This window comes from Podarcis tiliguerta, assembly GCF_965153285.1.
Source record: "Podarcis tiliguerta genome assembly, chromosome: W".
Taxonomy (NCBI): Eukaryota; Metazoa; Chordata; class Lepidosauria; order Squamata; family Lacertidae; genus Podarcis; species Podarcis tiliguerta.
In genome coordinates, this window is record NC_139552.1 from 9,774,920 (window position 1) to 9,789,896 (window position 14,977).

Below are 14,977 nucleotides of genomic sequence, written 5' to 3' on the forward strand. Positions count from 1 at the left end.
AACCTGCTACCTGACCAAAATCTTGGATTAATTTCAGTGCTCTTTTAGTACTAGTCTCAGGCTCCTGTAAAGTTAATACCAAGTCATCAGTGAATGCTTTCAATTTGTACTGCTTAGCCCCCACCTGTATCTCTTCCACCTGCTGGTCCCTTCTTATCATATTCAGCAAAACCTCCAGGACCGATATAAAGAGCAGTGGAGAGATTGGGCACCCTTGTCGCGTTCCTTTTGGAGTAGAAATATTCTCTTGCCTCTCTCTGGTCTTCTCTGCCCATCTCTGAGGGAGTTTCAGCTTAACACCTGGCTCATTGGCATACGATTTGTGTAATGGGTAGCAAAATATCTTATACCTCCCCAAGTCAGAACTGGGTTATATTGCCTTTTAAAACAAACACTTACAGAAGTCTCCAAGTCCACAGTTGAGCCTGTCAGACAGAAGTCAGAGTTTTGTGGGCTGATTATGGCTTTGGCTAGAGGGCTTCGGTTCAGAAGAAGGAGGGCCTTGAACATTTGCTCCGTTGTCACCAAAGAACTGACCACCACACACCTGACATTCTTATCAACACCGGACAAATTTCCTTGTGTCTTGACAGACAGGAGACAGGCATCCTGCTCTTTCATCTCTGAGAGAGAGAGAGAGAGAGAGAGAGAGAGAGAGAGAGAGAGAGACAGGGGTACAATTCAGAAACCACAGTGTATGCATTCATTATCATCTAGCATTCAAATCATGATTTGAGAGCTTTTCTAGCATACATATTAACAAACTGTACATTGTTTAGAGTTCTTTGCCTGCTTCCATTTCCCAAAACCGTGGCTTGTAACCCCACTTCAAACAATGGCTTCTGATCTCAATCCATGGCTTCTTGGCTTGCCGGTGGATGATAAACCATGGTTTGTCAACTCAAAACTTCATGCCAAACTATAGTTAAGCTTTCTTAACCACAAAGCTTGGTGCAATACCTGGACTGAGCCAGAATTTCATGCTGAAATAGCAGAAATGGGTCCCCCATCCCAAATCAAATAACTTAATGACACCAAGGGTTGGCGAACATAATTGTTTTGTACACTTACTTTTTTTTAAAAAAACAAAAACACCTACCAGTATAAAACCGAGTCACATAGCCCACATGGCGTAATGGACAGCTCTCTGCCTTGCCTTCTTTGCTATAGAAGTTTTGCTTTTCAGACAATATTAAGAACACTAAGTCACATTCCTTTGGGTGCAGCTGTTTCTCTAAATTGCTTCTTGAGATGTTAACTGGAGAAGTAATTTGAACACAGAACAAAAATATGCAAGCATTTAGCCACATACAGATACAACTACGTTGTTACCAAAAGCTCTTAATAAAACAGTAGGCATGTCGAGCACAAGTTGCTACAGCTGAACTTTGAATTCCAGATGTTTTTGGTTACCCGGTCGCACATTCTAATAAATATTCACTCAATTTAGTTGTATGAGCTTTTTCATTGGTGAGACCTGCCGAGGTCCATTTTGGAGAGAGAAAGCATTCTGGGTACTGAGATAAAGCAGGCACACCTTGCCTCAATCCTCGTTTTTGTTTTTTTCTTTTTAATCAAATAATATTGATTTTTATTCATTATTCATTTAATCATTTGCAGCACCTGGATATCAGTTTGTTTGTGTCACAGATATTGGTTTATTTTATTTCATAAAATTTATACAGCGCTTGTTTGGTTGTTCACAACTTCAAAGCAGTTTACCAAAAGATTAAAACAATAAAATAATTGGTAAAAAAATTATTTAAAACATTTAAAAAAAATCAAATCAAGAAGAAACTGAAAACAGGCTAAAATACACATCAACATTTTGTGTTGGGCAGAAAAGCAAAAAAGATACAGGCAGAATAAAGTATAATAGCCCTTGACTGCTCACCCCAACAGTCTAGTGTTAACACAAGCACTTCTGTTATCTACTACAACCACCATTAAAAACAGGACTGCATTTCTACTTCCCGTTTGTTTATATGCAGTGAAATTCTCACTCACTTGTAAAATCTGCTTCATTTGTGTCTACATTGAAGTTCAGCAAATTCAACTCAAAAGGCCTTTGCTCTTTTGATTTCTGGTTCTCTAGCCACTCCTGTGCCACCTGCAGGAAAATGGAAGCATAGGCTTAAGAGACTGCTCTTCCACCACATGTGGGCTGCTAAAACCATTGGGCAGGATTCCCTGCTCATAAATGGGGCCCAGAGAGTCTGTGGCTCACCACAGTTAACTTTATTGACTGATTTTCACAGAGAGCAAAAGAAGTTACAGTCTAAGGAAATAATAAAATCCCTGCTTGCAGCAGCCCAACAACTGGTGGCACAAAACTGGAGAAATTTAGCAAACTTGCAACTTTTCTTATGAGGACAAAAGGTATGGACAGTGATATTAATGAAGAAACTTACCAAATATATGAAAGCTCCGGAGGGTTGCGCAGAGCTGCCTGCGCTCCCGGGCTTCGCGCAGCTCTGCGCAACCCTCGGGAGCCCGGCGGGAAGCCACACCGGGCTCCCAAAGGTTGCGCAGAGCTGCCTGAATTCTGAAGCCTTGGGCGTGCTAAAGAGCGCGCCCGGTCTTTGCGCAGCTCTCCGCAAGCGTGGGGAGACCGGCGCGGCTCCCTAGGCTTGCAGATAGCAGGCTGTTCTGGGGGCTGAGGTCGGGGGAAGCTCGGGCTTCCCCCGCGCCAGCCCTGTGCCTGGGGGGGAACTAATTTTTTCCCCTTTATTCCCCCCCCCCAAAAAAACCAACTAGGTGCGTCCTATAGGGCGGTGCATCCTATGGGGCGGAAAATACGGTATTTGTTTGAAAATATTGGATCTGCATTTTTGTCAAAATATTTTTGAAAAATGTAATTAAAAAAGCAATTTCACAGAAAAAAACAAAACATGGAAAAGAAATGGGTGACCTATAGGGACCTACTGGACCTCACAGAAGAGGGTGTGATGCTTAAGAACAGGCATAGGCAAACTCGGCCCTCCAGCTGTTTTGGGACTACAACTCCCATCATCCCTGACCACTGGTCCTGTTAGCTAGGGATGATGGGAATTGTAGTCCCTAAACATCTGGAGGGCCGAGTTTGCCTATGCCTGCTTAAGAAGTTAGAGGATAAAAAGGATTGGTTGATCAATTGGTTGCAATACTATCAACTGATTGAAGTATTTAAACAAAGTAAGAAGCATGGGTTTATTAATCAAAGCTCTCAGTTTGAAAAAGAGTTATTAGAGAACAGAGAAAAACTAATTTCAAAGATGTATAAGAGGCTTTTAGGATGAGAAACTAAAGATTGAAATAGATAAATCTGCTATGATCCACTGAACTAGTGATGTGGGCACAATATAGAGATGAAGGCATAAGAAAAACTGTAGAAATTGAATATAAAATTCTCAGTGTGTTATGTTTTGAAAGAAAACTTTATGAAAATGACTCACAGATGGTACTTGGCACCGAGTAAGCTAGCAAAAAATGTACAAATCAGAGTCAGGCTTATGTTGGAAATGTAAAGAAGCAGAAGACACTTTTTACCATATGTGGTGGACATGTAAAGTGGCTAAGAGTTTTTGGGAGATGGTTTATTATGAGGTTAAAAAATTACATAAGGTGATGCTCCCAAAAAACTCCAAGGCATTTCTCTTAGGGATAACTGGGTCAGATGTTTCAAGAAGACAGAGTAACCAATTGTATGCTACAACAGCAGCAAGAGTACTCTATGCACAAAAATGGCGAAATCAGGAGACACCTACTAAAGAAGAGTGGCAATTTAAACTGAGAGAATATGCCGAATTGGCAAACTTAACTATGGAAATTAGAGATCAAGAAGAGGTAGGTTTTAAGGAGGAGTGGAAACCTTTTGTTGAATATTTAAAGAATTATTGTAAACATATTAAAACTTAGGTAGGATTTGAATGAAGAACAGTAACTGAATACTTGTTGTTGAGTACAGTGTGGAAAAGACAAGGTATAGAATATTGATAATATGCAGCAAATTTAAAAATTACGGGGGAAACCATGGAGGGGGGCGGGGAAGTTGAACACAAAATGGATGTGTATTTGGAAACATGTGTCAACTTGTCAACTTTTGAAATTGAGAGAGAGTTTAATTGCAGCTAGTGGGAGGATTTCCTTTGAGGAGGAAAGAGAAAAACGAGGTGGTCTGTTGCCAGCTTACCGTTTCAAATGCATTTAGCATCATTAAGGGGAAGAAAGTATTGAAGTAGTCATTGTAATCCTCAAACTTGGCTGTGACAGGGGCAACAATAGACTGAAGGAGATGGCTTGGTGGCCCAAACAGTTTAAAGTTTGCAAACATATCATAGTTCCACTTCAGCACCTCTCTGGTGAAAATCCCATGGTCTCTCTGCTGGGCATTCACAATGTTTGCTTGTGCAAAGGGTTGGTGCACTTTGTTCCAAGAACCAGCTCTGGGGGTGGGCAGCGCCATGACAATATGGTTATTTTGCACATTCAGCAACTGAGGGGTGTTGTTTGAAATCCGAGGCTGGAGAATGCTGCTCAGCGTCGGGGTCTTGAACTGCAAGTTGTCATTACTACCCTGCAGTGGGCTTGCAGATATATTGACTTCCATGTTTGAGAGGTAACTGCCATCTTCTATTCGTGAACACAGTTCCATGTCCACTGGATCCAACTGTGTAAGAAAGAAGCCGTCACCATCTTTGTTCTCATTCAATTGGGGCTCTCTCTTTTTCAAAGCCACATCCTCGTCACATGGGCTAGAGGAGGGATCTGGAAAGGTCAAATGATTGGTTTTACTAGCTCCAGCAGAACTTTCCTTCTGATTTTCCACCCCCACCATACTGGCAGACTGCACAGGTCTTAGCTCTGCCGCCTTGGGTTTTTTGGCTGGCTGAGCCTCCTGAGTTTCTCCGTGAGTACACTGACAATTCTCTCTCTCTTTGGGGTTTGTCTGCCTATAGAGCTGACGTTTTTGGCAGGTAAAATTGTTCTTATTTCTAGTAGTTAGTTGCTGAGCATTTACTAATTGTGATGTCCTTTCCTGGGGAACATCCACCTCGCCAACAATTTCCCTGTAACTGCGCAACTCAGCAAGACTGTCCTGTGTGCACTGAGCAAGTTCGGCTGCTCTTTGGACTTTCTCTGATAGGCCATGTTTTTCTGTCACTAAGGTTGGGGCTGGCATATGTTGGATTTCGTTGGGTGGGACCAGAGCAGGAGTAGATCTTGCCAGTTTTGCCAGCAGTGGTTTTTTACTGTGCATGCTTGGCTTGATGCTTCCCTTGGGACTTTCTCTAGCTGTTTTAACCTGCCCATATTCTGCAGAGCTCTTCCCTGGCTGAATAGTGGATTCTGGACGGAGATAAAGAAAGATTTAGAAATATGGTCAAATTTGAAACTCTCACTATTGGGTCGTATTGCTGTGATAAAGATGAATGTATTGCCAAGAATGTTATTTTTATTCCAGACATTGCAGATCATTGATAAAACGGACTGTTTCAAGAAGTGGCAGAAAGACATATCTAGATTTGTCTGGCAGGGCAAAAAGCCAAGAATAAAATTTAAAATATTAACAGATGTAAAGGAAAGAGGGGGCTTTGCCCTGCCGGACTTAAAACTTTATTATGAAGCAGCAGCTTTCTGCTGGCTGAAAGAATGGCTACTTCTTGAAAATACAGACATACTGGATTTAGAAGGATTCAACAATGCGTTTGGTTGGCATGCATACTTATGGTATGACAAGGTTAAAGTGCATAGAATGTTCAAAATTCACATTGTCAGGAAAGCATTGTTTAATGTGTGGTGTAGATATAAGGATCTTTTGGAAAATAAAACTCCAAGGTGGTTGTCTCCAATGGAAGCAAAAGCTTTAAAGAAACTCAATATGGAGGCCAATTGGCCAAAGTATTGGGAGATTTTGGAACAAGATGGAGACAAATTGAAACTACAGAGTTTTGATAAATTAAAAAGCAAAGTCCGAGACTGGCTCCATTATTATCAAATAATGGAGGCGTTCAAAATGGATAGAAAAATTGGCTTCCAGGTGGAAAAATCAAAATTGGAAACAGAATTGTTAGAACCCAAAACAAAAACATTGTCAAGAATGTATAACTTGCTACTGAAATGGAATACACAGGATGAGGAAGTGAAATCAGCAATGATTAAGTGGGCACAAGATGTTGGTCATAATATAATGTTTGCTGACTGGGAACGGTTATGGACCACTGGAATAAAATTTACGGCATGTAATGCCTTAAGAGAGAATATAATGAAAATGATTTACAGATGGTACATGACACCAGTCAAGCTAGCAAAAATTTATCATATGCCCGATAATAAATGTTGGAAATGTAAAGAATTTGAAGGTACCTTTTTTCACCTTTGGTGGACATGCCCAAGGATTAAGTCCTTCTGGGAGATGATTTATAATGAATTGAAAAAAGTGTTTAAATACACATTTCGAAAGAACCCAGAAGCCTTTCTCCTAGGTATGGTTAACCAACAGGTTCAGGTGAAGGACAGGACATTTTTTATGTACGCTACAACAGCAGCAAGAATACTCATCGCACAGTATTGGAAGACACAAGAATTACCCACGCTGGAAGAATGGCAGATGAAGGTTATTGACTATATGGAACTAGCAGAAATTACTGGCAGAATCAGAGACCAGGGAGAAGAGACGGTGAAGGAAGACTGGAGGAAGTTTAAAGACTATTTACAGAAGCATTATAAGATAAAGAATGTTTGAGGATATCAGCTTGAATTTAAAAGAATATTAGTATAAAAATTTAATGATTAAGAAAGACTAATGTTTTAAGACATATGAGAATGTAATTATGTTAAGATATTAGGACTAAATTGAATCAAACATATACCAGAGGGAAAGAATTTACTGTCAGAATATAAGATCTAGAATACAGAGTGGGAAGGTCTGGGGAAGTCGCAGACCTAGGTTAATGTTAAAAAATATAAAGACACAATAATTGTTTTTAATCTTTCTTTTTATTTTCTCTTTTTCTGTACATTGTATTTTATATTGTTTGTATGTGTTGTTCCTATTTTTTTGTTTTGTATTTGTTCGTTTGTTTGTTTAATGATTGTTAAAATAAAAAATATTACTTAAAAAAGAAAAAAGAAAAAAAAATAGTGGATTCTTTGACAGCAGGTGCTGACCCTGAAGGACTGGCAGATGCTGATGTACTGGGCAGAACTGGATCTGTGCACCTGGAACAGCTTCCATTGCCAGCACATATCCCTGTGAAATTTGAGCATACCACTGCATTTCCCTTGCCGATGTGGCCTTCACGAGCTGCTGTATGATGTATGAGGTCTGGAGTAGTCAATGGCTCTTGCTCTGGGGCACTGAATTTCTTCTCAAGGCACACGTCCACTTGCCCTTTCCTGCTCTCTCTACCAGCTTTCATTTTGTTTTCATCCTCATCTGAAGAAGCGTCAGAAATAATGACTTGGTTTGGGGAATCATCTGCATCAGCAGACAACTTGTTGCTCTCTCGGGCAGACAAAGTTTGAACAGCGCCTTTAGCTTTCCTCTTAATGCATTTTTGGCGACGGATGATGCTTTCCTGGCTAGAATCAATGGGTAAACTGGTTCCTTTAGCACACACAACAGAGGCCTTGCCTGAGCTTGCCTCTGATTTGCAAGGCATTGTGTCTGATGTGCTGCCTCTGGCTACAATGATTTCACTCCTCTGCCCTTCCTGGCTCTTTGTTCTGTCTCTGACCAACTGCAGCTTTTCTGTTCCTGGCTCCAGATTGGTATTTCCTCTCCTACTGCTTTCAGGTAACAGTTTTAATTGCAGGGTGCTGTCTGGTTTCAGAGATCTGATTTTGCTTGTAAGGTCATTTAGACCAACCTTTCTCTCCAAAGCACTGCTGCTGTTACCATTCTTTTCTGTAAGAGATCTGGAAGAACTGGGCTTCTCCTTTGTGCTGAAGTCTTTGGTCTCCAGGTCTTGAAAACCGAGGCCAAAGCTTTTGTAGAAGGGATCTTGCTTGTTTTGGACCCCTGGCCTTTGATGAGACACCACATTTTTCTGGGCATCCATGTGTCTTTTTGCTAACACAGACAAGCAGGGTAGGTGCTCATTGTCCATATTCATTGGACACCTGTCTTCCTGCCTTTTGTGGTTCATCAGGAAAGTAGGTGAAGTTACACAAACAGGAGGGCTCTTCACAAGGGAGGAAGGATTTAACGCTTTGCTCATGATGCTCCATATGATCTCCTTCAGAGTGTTCTGTAATTCTAGAGCCTGCTGGGAACTCAGCTCCCAGTGCTTGTGGCTACGGCGAAGCAAGTTGAGTTCATCAAGGAACTGCTTACAAGTGGGTGACTGCACAACCTTCCTTCAGGATGTTACGGATCAGTTTCATGCAGGCAAACTGTATGGGCTCAGGTTCCCAAGATGGTGATGTCACTGTGCTTCTTAAGCTATTCCTGACTACTCTTCTCTCAATGCCAGGCATGAACACCGTACTTGGAAGCATGACACATTTCACCACTATCCACACCCACATTTCTGAGCTGATCCACAGAAAATGAAGGCAATTTTTCTTAAGGCTGCACTCAACAACAGTCACCAAGATCCAGATGAAGAACTCAGACACTTTGTCACAAGTCTCAACAGTGCCACTGAGGACATTTTGGATTTCCAAACACAGGTGATGAATGACCACTATGCTGTAGGCAATCCCCAGGTGCTTCAGGTCCATAAGGGAGTGGATAAAAGGGATGAACCATAAAAAAGTGCTGTTCTGCAACTGCATGTCTTGGCCGATGTCAGAATGTAGCAGGTCGGTCAGAGTCTGCATATCTTTGTACAAGTAGAGGCAGTAATCAGGACAAATGGTATCCTGAAACAGGAAACAGGAAGTAAATGTTTAGCAGCATGTTCTCAACCTTCCTGCTCTGCATATCCAACAACAACCCGCCTCACCTCAAGGATTTCACTAGGATGGGAAAGGGGGATTTGTCACCCTTCAAGTGTTGCTGGACTTCAAATTCCACCAGCCCCAGCTAGCATGGCCAACAATCAGAGATTATGGGAGTTGTAGCCACAGGTCCCCTGTCCCTATACTAGTCACTATACAGTGATCTTTTTTGGGGGGGGGGGGGGACATTTTTTAAAAAAATGAAAAAAAGACAATGTTTTCAAGGGGGTGAATTCTGTCGCCAATAAAAAACCACCTTTCAAACAAACATGGAGGAAGAAAACTCCTTCTGTTCTAGAGGACAGATGTGATTTGATACTTCTCTATAACTATAATCCACAACCGTCCACATAGCCATATTTCAAGCATGGAAGAAGACAGTAAGATAGATCAACAAGCAAGTTACCTTGTGGGGCTTTTCAATGTGGTAGTCATACGCCAGTTGGCTGCAAGTGACAAATTCATCTCCATAGTCCGACATGGGCTCAGATTTAGTCCTTCAAAAATATTAAGAAAGCCAAGGGTTTTGTCAGGAGCCAGTCATGTGAAGGTCAGCAATAAAAAAACACTGGTGTCAGTGAAGTTAGCTCTTTATTCAAAGAAAAAAACCAGTGCAGGCCTAGTGATCCCAGCAACTCTTCCCAGTAGGTCTTGGCCCAATGCAGAAGTTGCAAGGACTGAAGGTCCCTGCCCTCCCACAGCTGCCTATGGTCTCTCCTCTCCAGGGGTTTTTCCAAGCAGTCGGAGAGTACGTCTGCACGCAACCAATCTCTCCTCTGCTCTTTTCATTTCTCTGCATGTTCTGGGAGGCTGGGGGGAGCGGAGCTGGTCATAGAAGGGAGACACTCCTTAGTCCTTCAGCAGCCTGCCTCTTCTTGGTCTACTGGCCCCCTTCCTCTCCAGCCTCTGAATTATGACTTTCTGCCCCAGCTTCTTCCTTTTCACTAAACCCTGTTACCTCTTCAGCTTCCAACACCACCTACTCCCAGTCCGCTCCCTCTTCTTCCTCTGACCACTCTTCAGCATCCCACCATCAGTCCCCTGGCTCTAGGACTTCCGGGTTGGTGCGCCCGGCAATGGCGGATTTCCTCCGTCTCGGAGGGGCCCGCTTTCCGGAAAGAAGGGTCTGACCGCCTACGGCGAGGCGGAGACCTGCAAAAAACCACGGTCGGAGGAAGACCGTGGGCTTGGGATCCGGCTTGTGCCATCAGCGCCTCCCCTACTCGCGGGGAGACCCGATTTCGGGGCTCCGGAGCGACGTGGGGTGAGCGGTGCGGCACTTCGGATCGATCGCTGTTTTCGGGGAGCGAAGCCGCACAGCTGCTGTCGGGAAGCGCCAACTTTTCCTGTGGACATTTGGACCAAAGAAACTTTGTAAGTAATGGAAATTGGATTACAAATTACTGGAATTCGGCATTAGATGGAAGGTTAAAACAGGAAGCCCACCTTCCACTCTGTAGAAAGATCAAGGCAAAAGTGAGAGAACTGGAGCCTCGAAAAAGTACTCTGCAAGGAAACAAATCTGTCACCTAAGCTTTTTAAGCCCCCCCTCGGAAGCAGGGGAAGAGGGGGAGATTGCTTTAACAGCTTATAGCCCTGCATTTTTTGACTTTCACAGAATCACAGAATCATAGAGTTGGAAGAGACCACAAGGGCCATCGAGTCCAACCCCCTGCCAAGCAGGAAACACCATCAGAGCACTCCTGACATATGGTTGTCAAGCCTCTGCTTAAAGACCTCCAAAGGAGACTCCACCACACTCCTTGGCAGCAAATTCCACTGTCGAACAGCTCTTACTGTCAGGAAGTTCTTCCTAATGTTTAGGTGGAATCTTATTTCTTGTAGTTTGGATCCATTGCTCCGTGTCCGCTTCTCTGGAGCAGCAGAAAACAACCTTTCTCCCTCCTCCATGTGACATCCCTTCATATATTTGAACATGGCTATCATATCACCCCTTAACCTCCTCTTCTCCAGGCTAAACATGCCCAGCTCCCTTAGCCGTTCCTCATAAGGCATCGTTTCCAGGCCTTTGACCATTTTGGTTGCCCTCCTCCGGACACGTTCCAGTTTGTCAGTGTCCTTCTTGAACTGTGGTGCCCAGAACTGGACACAGTACTCCAGGTGAGGTCTGGCCAGAGCAGAATACAGTGGCACTATTACTTCCCTTGATCTAGATGCTATATTCCTATTGATGCAGCCCAGAATTGCATTGGCTTTTTTAGCTGCCGCGTCACACTGTTGGCTCATGTCAAGTTTGTGGTCAACCAAGACTCCTAGATCCTTTTCACATGTACTGCTCTCAAGCCAGGTGTCACCCATCTTGTATTTGTGCCTCTCATTTTTTTTGCCCAAGTGCAATACTTTACATTTCTCCCTATTAAAGTTCATCTTGTTTGTTTTGGCCCAGTTCTCTAATCTGTCAAGGTTGTTTTGAAGTGTGATCCTGTCCTCTGGGGTGTTAGCCACCCCTCCCAGTTTGGTGTCATCTGCAAATTTGATCAGGATGCCCTTGAGTCCATCCTCCAAGTCGTTGATAAAGATGTTGAATAAGACCGGGCCCAAGACAGAACCCTGTGGCACCCCACTAGTCACTCTTCTCCAGGATGAAGAGGAACCATTGATGAGCACCCTTTGGGTACTGCTCCAGAATCTTCCCTGGTATTGATGTCAGACTGACTGGGCGGTAATTATTTGGGTCCTCTCTTTTCCCCTTTTTGAAAATAGGGACAACATTTGCCCTCCTCCAGTCTGCCAGGACTTCGCCTATTCTCCAGGAATTCTCAAAGATGACTGCCAGTGGTTCTGAGATCACATCTGCCAGTTCTTTTAATACTCTTGGATGCAGTTCATCTGGCCCTGGAGACTTGAATACATCTAAACTAGCCAAGTATTCTTGTACTATCTCCTTAGTTATTCTGGGCTGTGTTTTCTCTGCTGAATCATTTGCTCCAAATTCTTCAGGTCGGGCATTGTTTTCTTTATCGGAGAAGACTGAGGCAAAGAAAGCATTGAGGAGTTCAGCCCTTTCTGTGTCCCCTGTTTGCATTTCTCCATCTTCTCCTCTGAGTGACCCCACTGTTTCTTTGTTCTTCCTTTTGCTACGAACATACCCATAAAAGCCTTTTTTGTTGCTTTTAACCTCTCTAGCAAGCCTGAGTTCATTCTGTGGCTTAGCTTTTCTGACTTTGTGTCTACATGTGCTGGCTATTTGTTTGAATTCCTCTTTGCTGGTTTCGCCCCTTTTCCATTTTTTGTACACATCCTTTTTTAATCTTAACTCAGTTAGAAGTTCTTTAGATAGCCACCCTGGCTTCCTTAGGCACCTTCCATGCTTCCGTCTCATTGGTATTGCCTGAAGTTGTGCTTTTACTATCTCCCTCTTAACAAACTCCCAGCCATCATGAACTCCCTTTCCTTTTAGTATTACTGTCTATGGGATCTCACCCAGCACTTCCCTAAGTTTTATGAAGTCGGCTTTCTTAAAGTCAAGAAATTGAGTCCTAGTATGCTTGGCTGCTCCTTTCCGCTGTATAGTAAACTTCAGAAGAGCATGATCACTCGCGCCTAATGATCCTTCCACTTCTACCTCACTAACCAGGTCATCAGCATTGGTTAGGACCAGATCTAAAATGGCTGTTCCTCTTGTTGCTTCTCCCACTTTCTGGACAATGAAGTTGTCTGCAAGGCCAGAGAGGAATCTGTTTGACCTTATGCTCTTGGCTGAGTTTGACATCCAACAAATATCCGGGTAATTGAAGTCCCCCATTACTACTATCTCCCTTCCTTTTGCATGCTTGGCCATCTGTTCCAGGAAGGCATCATCTATGTCCTCCGTTTGGCTTGGGGATCTATAGTAAACTCCCACAATGAGGTCACTGTTATTCTTCTCTCCCTTAATTTTGACCCAAATGCTCTCACTTTGGCTTTGAGGTTCTTTATTTTCTACCGTCTCGAGCTCGGGACCGGGCTGCCAAAAGGAGAAAAAGAATTCCTACAACTAGAAAATAAATATCAAGAAGTAACGGATTAAGGGAGAATTGAACTTTCTTGTCTTTTTTTTTTTTTGGAAAGGAAAAAGGGAGCTGAACTATAACTAGTATTGAAAGGTGGATGAAAAACAACTAAAGGGAACTGTAACAGATTGTTGTGGACTGCTACAGAAACGCATATTGGATTGTTATATTGTTACACTTTTGGATGGAAAATTCCTACACAGGCTGCAATCCTGCAGACTGAATACAAGTAACTGACCTTGACAGCAAGATAACATTGTAAGAACAAGCTTGGGAACATGGCACAAAACATAACAGCTCTGTTTGAACAATTTCAAAAGAAACTGTCTGTTCTGGAATTTGGTATTTCTGACTTGAAGGAAAACGTACACAGCAGACTCGGCTCAAGAATTGGCATCAAGTCAACAAGGATGGATATCTGAGAAGAAGATGGATCAAACAGAACAGGCTCTGTCTTTGCAAGAGAAACCGTTTGTGGAAACTACAGGAATAAAGCCTCAAATTGATGGACAAAAAATGGATGATGAGAGTAAAGAGTCTAAAGGACAGGCTTGGAAAAGTAGTGCCACATATGGACTGAGTGACCCAGGTTTGATAAGGTACATTTTGGAGATTGGCACTTTGAGAAAGTCTGAAGAAGTGAAATTTAGCAACTTTAAACAGAGTGTGGAGCAAACTTTGGACAATTTTTTGGTCTATAAGAGGAATTATAGAGTTTGGGCAAGCTTGTTCAAGAAGGTTAAAGGAGACATTGAGGGGAAAGTGTCCTGGGACTTAATTTTAGGCTCGAAAAAGACTCTGCAGACAGGCCAGGAAGATGATTTAAAGGCCTCGGATATAAGACAACCTGGCTGATTGATTGACCCTATGGATTGGAAAGACTTTAAAATCTGTAAAAAGGACTGGCAGTACCCGAAACCGGGGGGAAGAGATGGTGGGATAGATTGGAAATCTTTAAGTAAAATTTAATGTAATATGATTTGAATAAGTACTTTTGGGGGATGATGGAAGGAATTTGTTTGGTTCCAGGGACTAAGATAAGGAATATGAAACATAAGGATATAAGGGTATATTATTACAGGGTTTAAGATTAGAAGATTTAAGGTTAATATTCTTTCTCTATTATGATTTCTCTTTTTAAAAGGGGTAAAAGTAAATAAGCGAAAAAGCAATAAAAGTTGGATGGGATTTGCCGATTAGATTAAAAACTGGAATACAGAGAGGGAGGGGGGAGGAAGCTGAGGAAACAAGTAAAAAAAGAAGGGATTTGAAACTTTTTGTTGTTGGTGTGTTTTTGTGTTTGTTTTTTGGGAATTTCTGTGTTGGGGGATGGGGAAGAGGGTTTCTTTTTGGGGGGGGGGTTGTACTTTTTTCTTTTTTAATATTTTATATTTTCTTTTTTTCTTTTCTTCCTCTACTTTGTGGATATGTTTTTGTTTTGATGTTATGTTATTGGAAAAATTAATAAATATTATTATTTTTTTAAAAAAATCAGTCCCCTGGCTCTGAGCCTTCTTCCCCTGGAGGATCCCTTGGGGGTTCTCCAGCTGGCACCTCCCACCACTCCCCCGCATCCAGACAGTCCATGACAGGTTTAAACCATTAGCTACTTATTTAAATGAGCTTGCAGGGCAGCAGCTGAAGAAGGAGCCAAAAGGGTTTTCTTGTGTGTGTGATTCTTTGTGGCTGATTAGCTGCTCTCCCTGTGCAAAGGTCAGAGGGGGCAGGGTTTCTGTTGAGGCAGGTGATTAGCTGTGGGAGGAGCTTATCAGAGCTTGCAGGGCAGCTCTGTGATTATACAGGAAGTCTTTGTCACTTGTTTGCCGATGTTTGAAGAGAGCAGACATGTTTTCTGTAATGCTGAAGAGTCAGAAATAAAGCCATGAAAATAGACGCTTCTGACTATCTCTTTCCCCTGCCGGGGGAGCAGAAAAGAGTGGGTGTGCTCTTCCCACGCTGGGAAGGGTCGCCTGTAGAGACCTAGCCTGTGTTTGCTGGAGAATGCAGCCAGCGAAACATAATTAACATTATTGAAAAAT

The 14,977-nt window shown here is 42.6% G+C and overlaps 2 protein-coding genes across 2 annotated transcripts in view; both read right to left on the bottom strand.

Annotated features, from left to right (window-relative positions):
• Positions 1-8,201, bottom strand: part of LOC310668790 (uncharacterized protein) — a gene marked incomplete at both ends in the record, with an annotated part of 40,791 nt that extends 32,590 nt beyond the window's left edge. The window contains 5 exons of the mRNA XM_083422118.1: positions 400-623; positions 1,100-1,258; positions 2,008-2,110; positions 4,172-5,328; positions 7,268-8,201. Of these exons, the coding sequence (XP_083278244.1) occupies positions 400-623; positions 1,100-1,258; positions 2,008-2,110; positions 4,172-5,328; positions 7,268-8,201 (2,577 nt within the window). The remainder of the gene's footprint in view (positions 1-399; positions 624-1,099; positions 1,259-2,007; positions 2,111-4,171; positions 5,329-7,267) is intronic.
• Positions 7,126-14,977, bottom strand: part of LOC310668791 (putative helicase senataxin) — a gene marked incomplete at its 5' end in the record, with an annotated part of 53,491 nt that continues 45,639 nt past the window's right edge. The window contains 2 exons of the mRNA XM_083422119.1: positions 7,126-8,847; positions 9,332-9,422. Of these exons, the coding sequence (XP_083278245.1) occupies positions 8,314-8,847; positions 9,332-9,422 (625 nt within the window). The 3' untranslated portion in view covers positions 7,126-8,313. The remainder of the gene's footprint in view (positions 8,848-9,331; positions 9,423-14,977) is intronic.